We start from the raw sequence: 14606 nt of genomic DNA on the forward strand, positions 1-14606 counted from the left end.
ACTAGCTCCCCTGTCCTGGCCGTGAGGTAGGGCAGGGGACCTGTCCAAGTTCATGGGTGGTGTGAGCCGCTCAGCCAGAGCCACGTGCTTCACCGCTGTCCCAAAAGGAGCTTTCCTCCCCTACTAGCTCTGCAAGCTCACCTTGAACTCACTTTGGGGTTACCTTGAGGAAAGAGGGATGTATTATAATTCTGCTAAATCCTCCAATGTCCAGACAGTAGTTAAGTAGTAACCAGGATCTTACACAGGACTAAGCGGGACTTTTGGCCGCCCTGAGTGTGGTGCCTGGTGCCTGGTTCAGCGCTTGGAGAAGGCTGCTACTGAAATGGGCTTTATGCTCTGGTGCTGGGACCCCGGGCTCTGGGCCAACACCAAGGAAGCCTCTTGGAAACGGATGTTTACTGAGTAGTCTTATATAGGCAGATCAGCAAAGTTCAGACTTGAAGATCCTCAAGGCTGGTAGTGATGTTTAGTGTCGCTCTCGACCCGCAAGAACGACCCGCAGACGAGGTTGAGTGGCAAACTTCTTTATTGTCAGTCTTCTACATATCTTGATCCGGGAACCCCGCACCACAATTTTAGCCCCCTATTATAGTCCCAAAGCTTACATAAGGATCAAACATCACATCACGCGCTATACCTATGCACCAATCATAAACCCTACAGGTGACCTTATCGAAGAGCATGTGAGGTGCCCGTGAACATCTACGTGACTCTGCAGGTGCCCATTGTTCTACATGTCCTGTGTCTATCCCATGACTTATGAGGTTAATAATATACCCAACCTATGACTATAGGCATTGAATTAGCATCATCCATGAACGCACCCAATTTCCTTGGGTTAAACATTCACAGTCCCATTGTCCTGGGCCTAGTCACCTACGTGACTGCCATCCACAAGTGCATGGCTCCCCACAGTTTAGAGAATGTTCCAGGTGAGGGTGGTCCTTCAGGAAAAGGCCCAGAGAGGACACCCTTAGGAGGATGTTGAAGGGTGGTGTGTCGGGGCTCCCTGCACCAGGTGGGTGTCTCTGACCCCACCCAGGACCTCTCACGTCTGGGACAGGTTTGGGGGGGTCTCAGAAGAGGGAGGGTTGTTTCACGTGCTGCCGCGATTTGAGCATCTGGAGGCTGGTGGGTCGGGGAGGGAGAGTGGTGGGGACCAGACCAACGTCTGCAGGTGCAGAGAAAGAGGAAAAAGACTCGGGGCGGGGGGGGGGGGGCAGGGTTCTGCGCAGGAGGCAACCAGAATTGCCCAGTGTTTAGCGGCCAGAACGGGTGTCCCCTGTGGGAGCTGGACCTCTGCAGCCAGAAGCACAGGGGACCCTCTGAACTTCCGGGGAAGTCGGTTCTGGCTGTTCCCAAGCCTCTAGACACTGGCGTTCTGGTCTCTGGTTTCCTGGGTAAGGAAAAGGGGTTCTCTTGTGGGAAGAGGTCCACCAGTGTGAGAAAGGGCAGGAAGGACATGAGAGGACCCCGAGCCGAGGCCCCCTTCCCTCCAGAGCAGGTGTGTGCCTGCTGCTTCCAGCAACAGGGAAACGCGCAGGTCTTGTCCGAGCACCGGGCTGGCTTACTCAGCAAAGCATTTACTGAACGGATCCTAGGCACCGACTCCAGCCCTTGGAGAACTCCCCCCAGAGACACCATCAGCCACCGGAGGAAGGTGCAAGGTGGCGCCAGGGCTTGAAGCCGGAGCACTGACCTGGCTTTCTGCTTGGAATGAGGAGATGTCTCTTTGTCAGGGTCCAGGATAGCACAGCCCTCGGGAGCACACATCCTCGCTGCTGCTGGCCTGTGCTCAGGATGGCACTTCCCCAGCTCTGACCCGCAGACCTGACTTCTTGCTGACACCCCAATTTAGTAAGTCTGGGCCAGGGCAGGGGGTGGCAGACTGAGCTTCTAGGTTTTGAAGGAGCTCCGGGGTGAGGCCTGGGCCCACTTGGAGTAGCAAGGCTGTAGGAGACCAAGGACCACACCTTGACTTTGAAATTGCCTTAGGCTTTTTGTTTGCCTTAAAGATTTTTTTTTTTTAAAGTAATTTCAACACCCAAAGTGGGGCTCAAACCCACAACCCCAAGAAGCACACCTTCCACCGACTAGAGCCACCCAGGCGGCTCAAGTGCCCCCATCTTTAAGTGAAGTGTAGGTTTCCCTCTTCACTTTGCCAAGGACCGCTTCTTCCGAAATAAAGGGCTCCCCCACCTAGATCTATCGCCTCATAGATCACTGTATCAGCTCTTATAATGGAAGACTTCCTGGGTAAATAACAAACACAAGGTGAGGCTGAGACCCATAGGTACCCCCCAACCCCCAGCCCAGCAGCTGCAGGGATACACTGGACTGGCTTGGCCTGGTACAGGCTCCCTGTGTCTGGAGCATGGTGGGGAAAGGAGAGAGGCAGGTGTGAGGTTGTGCAGTGCCCGGAGGCTGAGGGGTTTGGAACTGATTTTGTGTGCTGGGGAGGCATGAGAGGACGGTGACTGCAGAGTGGGTGATCCAGCTGCCTTGGGGGCCAGGGAGGAGGCTTCTGGAGTCTTCCTCCAATATCAGAGAACTGCTCTTACAGCTGAGTCCACCCACCTGACATTACAAGCCTGGCAGGTGGGGCTCATCCTTCACACCTTCCACCTGGAAGAGTCCCAGAAGGCCCCTCCCAACACCCCGCTGTGTGCTGGCTCCAAAGGGACCCTCCCCTGACTTTTGGACTTCGCAGCTCGGGTCAAATCCAAAGCACCTCCGTTTCTGCAGCTTTTTTCGCTCTGGTAACGAGTCTCCAGTGAGCCTCAGAATCATTTGGGGGTGGAGGACGGGGCGCCGGGGCCTCACTTCAGGCGGCGTCAGAGAACCTGCAAGTTGCGTGGTGCAGCACTGGGCGACAAAGGGCGTCGACGGGGCCAGGAGCGGCATCGCACAGCGACTGCAGTCACGGGATGGGTACCCGTGTCGCGTAGTGACCCACAGCAGCTACACTCAGAATGGTGAGAGCAGCACAAGCTGCAGCGCTGCTGAATCACTATGTTCAACACCTGGAACTAATCTTAGTGTGTCAACCATACTTCAATTTAAAAAAAAAATTTTTTTTTTTCTTAATTAAAAGGAGTGGTGGGTCTCGGCCTCAGCCCCACCTCCAGGACGCGAGACAAGGAAGGAATAAGCCCGGTTGTGCCGGTGGGGGCGGCTCCTGCGTTCGCGCTCGGGAGTGGACAAGGCCAGCTTGAGGTCCGTCCCTTCCCCTTCCGCTCCCGCCTCGGTTCGGCCAGTGGCCGGGGAGCGGGGGGACGACCACAGCCTCAGTCCTGCGAACGTCAGCCCCATTTTAGGGATGCACGAAGTGAGGCCCTGTTGGCGGGCGAGTGCCCCGCGGCCCCTCCCGTCGCCCTTGACAACGCGACACAAGGTCACGGGGGGCCCGCCCCCAGGCCCGACTGTCCCCGCGCGGGCCGACGGCCGCGCTGCGCAGGCCCCCGCCCACTCTCCGGCTCAGGCAGCGGGCTGGGCAGCCCTGCGCTCACCGTGACGTCACCGCGCCGCGTCCAAGGAAGGCCCCGCCCCGCCCCGCCCCGCCCCTGCCGCGCGTGCTGCACGGGTGCCGGGGAGGACGGACATGGCGCGCGAGCTGCGGGTGTTGCTGCTGTGGGGACGCAGCCTGCGGGCGCCGGCCCTGGCTGCCGCCCCGAGAGGTAAGGGTCGACGAGTGGGCGGGCGGGCCTCTCCTCTCCAGGTCCTGGGCGCGCTTCCTCCTCCGTGGAGCCACGGAGGTTCTGTGAGATTTAGGCGCCACCTGTGCGGCGAGCGTGGAGCGTCGTGGTGTCGCCGGACTGCCCGGGTTTCCTCCCCCACCCGCCCTCAGGTAGCGGGGTGGAGCCCCGGCCCGCGGGACTCCTGCAGGGGCTTCTCCCCGTCGAGCCCTCCGGTTCGTTTTGAGGCAGAGAGATCGAGGGCTCTTCGCTCCTGCAGCCGAGCGCGTCTTCGGGGAGTGGGGACGAACTTCACCTGGGCGACCGTGTAAGCCCCTTCGTGGCGCTGCTATTGCTCCGCGCCCCCAAGTTGTGTTATATCCGGGCGATGCAGAAGCCACTTGGTCTCCACCGTGGTGTGCATGTGGGAACAACACTGAGTGCCCACTCTGCCCGGGACACGGCCGCGAACCGGGCAGAACCGCGTCTACCCTGGACTCTGGGTTCTTGACCCCCGCATTCCCAGGACCTGAAATTGGTAGGTGCTCAAGTAAATGGCAAAAAAAAAAGAATAACCATAACTGCTTTCTTACTCTCCCCTCGGAAGAAGCCATGAGCAAACGTTACAGCGTTCTTTTGAGGCTCTGCACACACTCACACACGCGGACAGGTGTCCGTTTTTATGTGAAAAGGCATAGCCCATATATGTAGTTTGCTCCTGAACTGTTTTTAACGTTCTCTGCAAAGCTTACCCATTTTGTGTCTGTAACCCCCGTCCGTGGCTTTCCAGTGGCTGTGTAGTGTCTTGTGTTGTGGAAGTTTGGCCGTTTATTTAGCCGTCCTGTTAATAAACATAATAAACATAATAAAGTTGATGTCCATGGTTTTTTGTTTTCGTCATTACATTGTTATGTAGAATGGGCGAGTATTTAAATCTTCGAGGCACATGTATGGCATTTCTTTAGAATTTCAGAATCTGAGTTTTATAATTTTTTTTTAAGGATTTTATTTATTTGACAGACAGAGATCACAAGAAGGCAGAGAGACAGAGAGAGAGAGAGAGGAAGGGAAGCAGGCTCCCCGCTGAGATGCGGGCTCAATCCCAGGACCCTGGGATCATGACCTGAGCCGAAGGCAGAGGCTTTAACCCACTGAGCCACCCAGGCGCCCCCAGAATCTGAGTTTTAGAATCGATGGTTCAGAGTCTGTGCGTATTTGAAATGTTAGCTGACATTGCCAAATTGCTGTGGAGAAAGGCTTTATCAGTTTACCTTCCCGTTAACAGGGAATGGGACTGCCTGTATCAAGGCAAGTCCTCCAAGGATAGTAGTGAGAATGTTTTCATTTGCTTAATGACCATTTCTATATCTTCTGTGAATTTCTTTTTCACGTCTCCTACACTTTTCCTTTTACCTGAGTTTTCAATTTTGGTGCAGTATTACTTTTTTTTAAAACAGTTTTAAAAAATGTATTGGTTGGGCGCCTGGGTGGCTCAGTGGGTTAAGCCACTGCCTTCGGCTCGGGTCATGATCTCGGGGTCCTGGGATCGAGTCCCGCATCGGGCTCTCTGCTCAGCAGGAGCCTGCTTCCTCCTCTCTCTCTCTCTGCCTCCCTCTCTGCCTACTCGTGATCTCTCTCTGTCAAATAAATAAATAAAATCTAAAAAAAAAAAAAATGTATTGGTTAATGCATGTTGACACTAAATTTTATACTTTTGCTTGTACCCACCATCTTCTTTCTTTATTGGATTTATTTCCTGTCATACAAGAGTATACCCTTGTGTTAATTTTGCAGAAGTCTTTGGGTTGTAAATTTTCTAAGCTCCACCGAGTCTAAAAGATTTTATTTTGCCCCAATCCTGTGTAGTAGGTTTCCTGGGTACTGTATTCCAGGTCAAAATGATTTTTCTTCAAAGAGTGAGGGTATTGATCTGCTGTTCTCTAGCATCTGTGTTACAGAGGAGCAGTCTTAATTTCATTGTTTCTTTTGTAGCTAACTTGGTTTTGTTTTTTTTCTTCCTACCTTTCTCTTGAGGTTAAGGGTTTTTTCTTTTTTGTTCATGTTCTAAGATGTTCCAGCCGTGTGTGTTGTAAATCATTCTTTGTACCACATAGTGTCTCTTCTGCTGGGAAGACGTGCTGGTTTTCAGCCCAGCAAGTTTTTGTTCTGATTTTTTAACTCTTTCCCATAATAATCTGCGTCCCTCTTCTTCTGAACTTCTGTCACAGTCTTTTCTTTGAATCTGAGATCGAGAACCTTTTGGAAGCGTGGCATATTGCAGATGCCCTTGATACCCACCCGTGTGGGCAGTCATGAAGGTACAGTTGTTTAGAGGGACTGAGGGATGGATGAGTTTAGCCTAGAAAATATGTATCTTATACAGTGGGGGGGAAGAGAATAAGAGAAGTCACCTCTACAGAAAATTCAGAATTCACCTGTATTTTTTTTTCCTATGTTGGTGGGAGAGTGTTGCCAAATGTTAGCATGTGCTCAGCTTCACATCTGAGAGTCTGCCTTTGTCACCCTCCCAGTCCTTCCCCCCCTGCTCTGTGAGGTGTGAAACAGTCTCAGCTTGTGGACTTTTTATTTTTCATTTTTGCTCATTACTTAGTTTATTCAACAAATACATTTTGAGGGGCATCTGGCTGGCTCACTCAAGGCATGCAACTCTTGACCTCGGGGTTCTGAGTTTGAGCCCCACGTTGGGTGTGGAGATTGCGTGAAAAAAAAAAAAACATATTTTGAATGCTCTCTGGGACTTCAGAGATGATGTGACCCTGCTGTTGGGGTCATAGGTTAAGTGGGAGCATGTGTTTTCCAGGCAGTGTACTGGGCCATATTGCCATTCCTGAGGCCTGTTTGGCCAGTCAGGGAGGGCAGAAACGTGCAGATGATTGCTCAAGTGGATCTCACAGGAGAGGGTTATGAGCCTGGTCTCGCACCAGGTGCAGGGTATCAGGTGCTACTGAATGACTGGGTTTGACAAGAAATGGGAATATACGGGAGTGAGGGTGAAGGAGGCTGAAAATTACGTCCTTTCCCTTCTGTTGCATGTAAACTTGTGGGCCATTCCCTGTAACTGTCAGGCTAGTCACAAGGCCAGACATGGGCCAGTACTTGGGGCGAACCCAGCTGTAGGCACTGTGAGGGCCACTCACCTGATTTTCTGCACGCGCTCAGGACCAGGTGGGTGGCTGATTCCAGCATTGTCCCTGGTGAATCAAGGTGACTGGTGGTAGAGAACCAACCAGTAATTCCTTCCACTGGTAGAAGGTAGTTATTATTAAGAGTAGAGCTGTCAGAGCCTGGGTAATCTGGAAAATGTAACATTCATAGTAAAAAATGTAAACTGCCATCAAACATTTGCACCAGTTCTGATGAGTAACAGAAGTAATGGATTTGCCGGTAGACAGACAAGGAAGCCTCCCAAAGAAGAGATGATGGGCCTGAAAGGTCAGCAACAGGCCTGGTCTCCAAAAGCAGATGATCGTGTTTTGAGGTGGAGAGGGTGCTGGGTTGGTCTTTTCACGGGGCCGTGGGCCCAGCTCCTGAGCCCTGGTCCTGCTCTTGAGGACGCTGTTCTCACTGTTGGCCTCGCCAGGACCCCATCACGAGGCAGCCACCGTAGGACTGTTTGTTTGGTCTCAGGTTAGTGTTTTCTACCTTTTCCAGTCTCTGTAAGCTGGAGCCTGTGCTGGAATTTTCTGACTTAGAAGTGAGACTTCGAAGGGGTGAGGAGTCTGCCCCAAGCACTAGAAGAGTCTGAAGAGCGGGGTTGCCCCCTTTGGTGTAGGGCTCCAGCCCAGCAGGTTTATTTCCCCAAACGAGCCCACCTGGACCTTGTGCAGCCCCAGTCTTAAATTTACTGCTTTTATCTTCCTGTTGATTTTTTCTGTTTCTTCCATCTGCTCTCTCTTTGGGGGCCCATGCCGTGTAATTCGTGCCCTCACAGTTCTCGGTTGCAGCCGTCATGAGACTTGAGGCAAATGCTGGCGTTCCCAGGCTCTCTGCAGGATGAGCGGAGCAGATCTCACTCCGCGAAACAGCTCTCCTGTTGCTGACAGAACGTATCGGTAATAGGCTTGATCCTTAACTGCTCAGACCCCGAATGGCTTTGCCTCCTCTATAAGCCACGGTGCAGGGGCCTCGGTCAGCACCAGTGAGGCACCAGGCCCGGGGTGTGGGGTGTGTGGTCGGCTGCCCAGGAGCCACCAGGTGGGCCGTGGACTTGAGGTGCTTTGGCAGGACCAGAGGGCCGAGTTACCTGCAGAAGATAAGACTAACCCGAGTGTAATAGGTTAGCAAAGACCTTACTAGTTACTAGCTGAGTAGTTGGCCAAAATTAAGGCCCCTCCAAAAAAAAACCTCCTAAGTGTTTGCTGTCCTTGTGCGTTGAGACCATTGCTGCTTGAAGGGGTGGGGGGGGCGGGGTTGGGGGGCCGGAGTTGGATTGAGGGGAAACCAACATTTCTCAGCTCTGCCCCCAAAGTCCAATCCCAGGTAATAAAGGTGATTTCTGTAGGGAGACTGACTGGAGCATTGGTGGTCCATGTGTCAAACCAAAATACTGTCTTGGCATCAGCAAAGTGTATCCAGTTCACACTCTGGTGAAATGTTTTCGTTCAAAGCCAGAGGCTTTGCCTTCGGTGTAGCCAGCTAGAATTTTTCTTTTCTTTCTTTCTTTCTTTTTTTTTTTTTTTTTAAGATTTTATTTATTTTTTTGATAGAACAAGCAGGGGGAGCAGCAGTCAGAGGGAGAGGGAGAGGCAGGCTCCTGCTGAGCAAGGAGCCCAGTGGGGTTTGATCCCAGGACCCTGGGATTTTGACCTGGGTCTGGATACGGAAGACTCGACTTTTACTAGGAAGCTGCTGTTTGCTTACTCTACAAGGAAATTCTGTAGCATTTGGCAAAATCAGTTTTGGGGTTTCATTTCTGATACGGCTCCTAAAGCCACTGGGAATGATAGACCGTGAAAGTTGTAGCTTAGAGATCCGCTGTCTTCTTGGGCATCATCCCTCCCTGCTTTTCCCCCGGATGACTTCCCACAGATTAGGTAAATGGAATTCAGGTGTTCCCAAGGTATGGGCTTAACTAATTTGAAGAGCGGTTCCGTTATTTAGGAGCCATATAATCAAGATATGTGATTAGAACATTAAAAAAAACACACCCTTAATTTTGAGGTAGCCAAAACGAGTATTAAAGAAAACCCGGGGTTCCTGGGTGGCTCCGTGGGTTAAGCCTCTGCCTTCGGCTCAGGTCATGATCTCAGGGTTCTGGGATCTAGTTCCGCATCGGGCTCTCTGCTCAGCTGAAGCCTGCTTCCCCCTCTGTCTCTGGCTGCCTTTCTGCCTACTGTGATCTATGTCTGTCAAATAAATAAATAAAAACCTTTAAAAAAATTAAATAAAATTTAAAAACCCAGATTATATGGCAGCACTATTAACAAGTAGGTCTCCGTCCTTCTGGTGGAACTGGATGTGTCAGCTAGCCAGCGCGGCTCAGTGCCACTGTGTTCACACACACCGACATTCTCTAGCTTATGGAGAGCGGAGCTTATGAAGCTTACTTTTAAAGAAGTGAAACATTTCATTTTAGCCGTTATGATTGGAAGTCTTTCTAAAACAGATACATCAGACAGAATGTAACTGAACCTTCCTTGGATCTTTTCAGGGTCATTGTGTTAGTCTGTGGTTTTCTCCAGTAACATACAGGCCCTTGAGGGCCATGGGGTAGGACAACTCCCATGTATGACGTGTCCCCACAGGGAAACTGCTGTTTGGGTGTTGCTGTGTTTTTAGCTTTCTTTCCTCTTATGTAGCTCATCAGGCCTTCCTGGGGCCATGTTCCCTCCTCTGCCAGTTTCCAGATGTGGGCTTAGAAACTAGATTACAAAACTTGTTAGTTGCAGATTTCTAATATTTTTATTTTTATTTTTTAAAAGATTTTGTTTATTTATTTGACAGAGACACAGCGAGAGAGAGCACAAGCAGGAGGAGTGGGAGAGGGAGAAGCAGGCTTCCCGCCAAGCAGGGAGCCCAATGCAGGGCTTGATCCCAGGACCCTGGGATCATGACCTGAGTCAAGGCAGATGCTCAAAGACTGAGCCACTCAGGCGCCCCATCTGCAGATTTTTTTTAAAAGAGAAAGATGGGTTGCAGGGGAGGCACTTGGGTGGCTTAGTCGGTTGGGTATCTGCCTTCAGCTTAGGTCATGATTGAGCCCCACGTCGGGCTCCTTGCTCAGCGGGAGGCTGCTTCTGCTCTGCCTCTGCCACTCTGCCTACATGTGCACACGTGCACGGTTGCTCTTTCAAATAAAATCTTTAAAAAATTAATAGAGGAGTTGTTAGTGAGGGCAAGAATAGTCTTCGGTGACTAAAGCCTTCTTTTTTGTTGTTTTGTTTCTTTGTATTTAGAGAGTTGATGTTTCTTTCTTTCTTTTTTTTTTTTTTTAAGATTTTATTGATTTTTTTGACAGAGAGCACAAGTAGGCAGAGTGGCGGGGTTGGGGGGAGCAGACTCGCCACTGAGCAGGGAGCCCAGTGCGGGGCTCCATCCCAGGACCCTGAGATCATGACCTGAGCTGAAGGCAGCTGCTTCATGGACTGAGTCACCCGGGCGCCCCTCCATTTCTTTCTTTCCTTTTTTTTTTTTTTTTTTTGTTTAACCCACATTCGGTGATTTCAAAACCAGCCACCAAGATTGGTGGGTCACCAGTCTAGACCTGTAATCTGCGAAGCTGTCTGAGTTCAGCGTCTGTGCCTTCTGAGAAGAGAACCACGTGTTAGTTGAGGGCCTGCTCTGACTGCAGCATCGTGTGGGAAAGACAGACGGCAGAGGGTCCAGGTGAGCCCCAAGAATGTCTCCCATGTTGGGTAGTGCTAGCAGTTCAGGAACCATCCCGCTGCCTCCTGTGCTCCCCGGGGACGAGGCAGACACGAATCCTGGCCTGCGTGGTGCTGGGGTGGACACGAGTAACGTGGCGTGAGCATCGGTGCGGAGCCTGGGGAGGAGAGCAGAGCAGAAGGCCTCCTGCTAGAGACGGGGCAGGGAGACCGCCCGCGGGGAAGGGGAAGGGGGTTGCACAAGGGCGGCTCAAGTCGAGGCAGTGGCTTGTGCCAGGGTCCTGAGGCAGCCGCGGGCCGGCGTGCTGTGGGGACAGCTGGGAGCTGGGTCAGAGGTGTGCGAGTCTCAGACCGCGATGTGGCGGGTGGGTGCGATGCCACACGGAGTTCCGCAGCCGGCTGAGGTTATGGGAGTTTTCTGAGAAAAATCCTTCCAAGTTTTTGTTACTGAGAAAGTAGGGCTGTTTTCCAGAACTGGTTGGTACCGTGGAAATAACCTCCTTCCTCCCTTAGTGCGCAGCGGTGCGTCAAAGCCCCTGCAGCGACAGGGGGGCCCCCGGGTGGGCCAGCGGGCCTCTCGGGCCCTTCCTGCGCGGCATCTGGGGTCCCTGTCCGCCGCTGCCGGCTGTGCCGTCGCCTGTGTGGGCGCCGCGCTCGGCCCTTCCCCGAGGGGCATTCGGGCTGTTCCCGGGTTCCCGGAATTACAGGCCACACCGCCTGCCGCTGGTCACACCTTCCCTGGCGCGCGTCTCCCATTAGTTTAAAATCTCCGCTACTCCGACAGCAAACATTCTGTCCTGTTTCCACACGCCTTTCTTCAGTCCTGCGTGTGTTAAGCGTCTCATGCAGAGTCACTGGTGTTTCTCTTTTGGGGAATTGCCCTTGTTCTGTTAAGCTCCTGGCATTTTTGTTACAGACCTGTAAGTGACCTTCTGTGTGCAAGCTGGCCCTCTGCTGTCTGCCCGCTGCAGTTGGTTTTTTCGTAGCGTGGTTGTTCCTAGTTGTCCGTGTGTATGGGATCCAGGGTTGTACACTCTACCGACTGCACCAACCAGGCAACCCGTGTATATATTTTTAAAATTAAATTGTTTTTATTTTTATTTTTATTTATTTATTTTTAAAAAAGATTTTATTTATTTATTTGACAGATAGAGACCAGAAGTGGGCATAGAGGCAGGCAGGGAGAGAGAGACAGGGAAGCAGGCTCCTGTGAGCAGAGAGCCTGATGCGGGGCTTGATCCTAGGACCCTGAGATCATGACCTGAGCCGAAGGCAGAGGCTTTAACCCACTGAGCCACCCAGGCGCCCTTTTATTTTTATTTTTAAAGATTTTATTTATTTATTTGAGAGAGAGAATGAGAGGAGAGGGGGTCAGAAGGGGAAGCAGATTCCCCAGGGAGCAGGGAGCCCAATTCGGGACTTGATTCTGGGACCTCAGGATCATGACCTGAGCTGAAAGCAGCTGCCCAACCAACAGAGCCACCCAGCACCCTATTTTTTAAAATGTTCTGGTATTTTTAAGTAATCTCTACACTCAGTGTGGGGTTCAAACTCACAGCCTGAAATCAAGAGTTGTGTGCTCTGTCAACGGGGCCAGCAAGTGATGAGAACTTTTATGATTGATTCTGTTTATTTTAATTTTTGTGTGCTCCATAAATTTATGGTTCTTGGGTTATGTATTTTGTTTAGAAATCATTTCCCCTTAAGTCATTAGAGAAAAAGATGTCAGAATGATCATTATTGGTAAGAAAGGCAAATCTTGAGGGGTTACCTCGTATCCCCTCCAGAGGCTGGAATGAAAACCACAGGTGATCATGATGTACTTTGGAGTGTTGAGGTCCAGAGCCGGTGGCCAAAAAAGGATTCTTGAGACGTCTTTGTTGCAAAGTGGTGGTTTTATTAAAGCATGGGGACAGGACCTGTGGGCAGAGGGAGCTGCACTGGGGGATGAGGAGTGACTGATTATGTAAGAGATTATATCCTAGTAAGGGGAGAATGATGTTAGGGCTCCCGGAAATTGAGTCTGTAGGTTTCTGGAGATTGATTTTTTCCTTCTTCCCACCCCCAAGATTGTATTTATTTATGTGACAGAGAAGGAGGGGGGGGAGAGAGAGAGCGCGCGCGCGCACAAGTAGGGGGAGTGGCTGAGGGAGATGGAGAAGCAGACCCCCCATTGAGCAGGGACCCTGATGTGGAGCTCAATCCCAGGACCCTGAGATCATGACCTGAGCTGAAGGCAGAGGCTTCACCAACTGAGCCACCCAGCCCCACCCCCACCCCCAAAAGCGCTTCTTAAAATACCTCTTATGGAGTGCCTGGGTGGCTCAGTCAGTGAAGCACCTGCCTTCTGCTTGGTCATGATCCCGGGGTCCTGGGATCAAGTCCCGAATCGGGACCCCCTTGCTCAGAGAGGCAGCCTGCTTTTCCCTCTCCCTCTGCCTACTGTCCCACCTGCTCGTGGTTGGTCTCTCTGTGTCAAATAAATAAAGAAAATAGTTTTTAAAAATAGCTCTTATGTTTACTTCAAGTATTTCTAACTTTTTTATTTTCACTTTTTTTTTTTTTAAAGATTTTATTTGTTTATTTGACAGAGAGAGATGACAAGCAGGCAGAGAGGCAGGCAGAGAGAGAAGAGGAAGCAGGCTCCCTGCTGAGCAGAGAGCCCGATGTGGGGCTCGATCCCAGGACCCTGAGATCATGACCTGAGCCGAAGGCAGCGGCTTAACCCACTGAGCCACCCAGGCACCCCTTTATTTTCACTTTTATAGCCCATCTGCAATTTTTTATATAATAATTGAAAGAGGAGGGCGCCTGGGTGGCTCAGTGGGTTAAGCCGCTGCCTTCGGCTCAGGTCATGATCTCAGGGTCCTGGGATCGAGTCCCGCATCGGGCTCTCTGCTCAGCAGGGAGCCTGCTTCCTCCTCTCTCTCTGCCTGCCTCTCTGCCTACTTGTGATCTCTCTCTGTCAAATAAATAAATAAAATCTTTAAAAAAAAATAAATTGAAAGAGGAAATTAATTTTAATATGGTAGCTTTAAGTTAATGTGCTTAACACAGTTAATAGTCTTTCCTCATTGTTTTAAAAAATCTTGTCTATTCATGCAAAAGTTTAGTTTTCCATATGAATTTTAGAATTAGGTTGAATAATTTAAAATTGAGTTTTCACTGGGCTCGTGTTAAAAAAATACAGGTTTATTTGGGACACCTGGGTGGCTCAGTGGGTTAAGCCTCTGCCTTCGGCTCAGGTCATGATCTCGGGGTCCTGGGATCAAGTCCCGCATCACACTAGGCTCTCTGCCTACTTGTGATCTCTCTCTTTCTCTGTCAGATAAATAAACAAAATCTTTTTAAAAATACAGGTTTATTTTAAGACCAATTTTTGTCTTTATTTGTTTGTTTATTTTAAATAACTTTTATGCCCAGTATGAGACTCAGGCTCATAACCCTGAGATATACGAGCCATACTCTTCACCACCTGAGCCAGCCAGCTGCCCAGGGAAGTGATGTTTTTAAATATTTACTCTTCCTATCCAGGGACATTTCTCTGAGCTTTTTTCTTTTTTAAAAAATTTATTTTATTTATTTTTATTAACGTATAATGTATTATATGCTCCAGGGGTACAGGTCTGTGAATAATCAGTCTTACACAATTCACAGCATTTACCATAACCCATACCCTCCACAATGTCCATAACCTAGCCATCCTGTCCCCCACCCCCACCCCAGCACCCCTCAGTTTGTTTTCCTGAGATTAAGAGTCTCTTACGGTTTGTCTCCCTCCCTGGTCCCATCTTGTTTCACTTTTTCCCTCCCTGCCCCCCACGACCCCCCACCCTGCCTCTCAAATTCCTCATATCAGAGAGATCATATGATAATTGTCTTTCTCTGATTTACTTATTTCATTTAACATAGTACTCTCTAGTTCCATCCACTTCGTTGCAAATGGCAATATTTCGGGTTTTTTGATGGCTGCGTAATATCCCATTGTATATATGCACCACATCTTTATCCATTCATCTGTTGATGGACGTCTAGGTACTTTCCATAGTTTGGCTGTTGTGGACATTGCTGCTGTAAACATTCG

The 14606-nt window shown here is 50.4% G+C and overlaps 1 protein-coding gene across 2 annotated transcripts in view; it reads left to right on the forward strand.

The window, feature by feature from the left end:
• Nucleotides 1–3539: 3539 nt before the first annotated feature.
• Nucleotides 3540–14606, forward strand: part of TRAP1 (TNF receptor associated protein 1) — a 50853-nt gene continuing 39786 nt past the window's right edge. The window contains exon 1 of one of the 2 annotated variants that reach the window (XM_032326771.1): nucleotides 3540–3680. In XM_032326771.1, coding sequence (XP_032182662.1) covers nucleotides 3605–3680 — 76 coding nt within the window. In that variant the 5' untranslated portion in view covers nucleotides 3540–3604. The remainder of the gene's footprint in view (nucleotides 3681–14606) is intronic. The other variant, XM_032326772.1, reaches the window with a different exon arrangement.

Source organism: Mustela erminea, chromosome 20 (assembly GCF_009829155.1).
Source record: "Mustela erminea isolate mMusErm1 chromosome 20, mMusErm1.Pri, whole genome shotgun sequence".
In the NCBI taxonomy this organism is placed as follows: domain Eukaryota; kingdom Metazoa; phylum Chordata; class Mammalia; order Carnivora; family Mustelidae; genus Mustela; species Mustela erminea.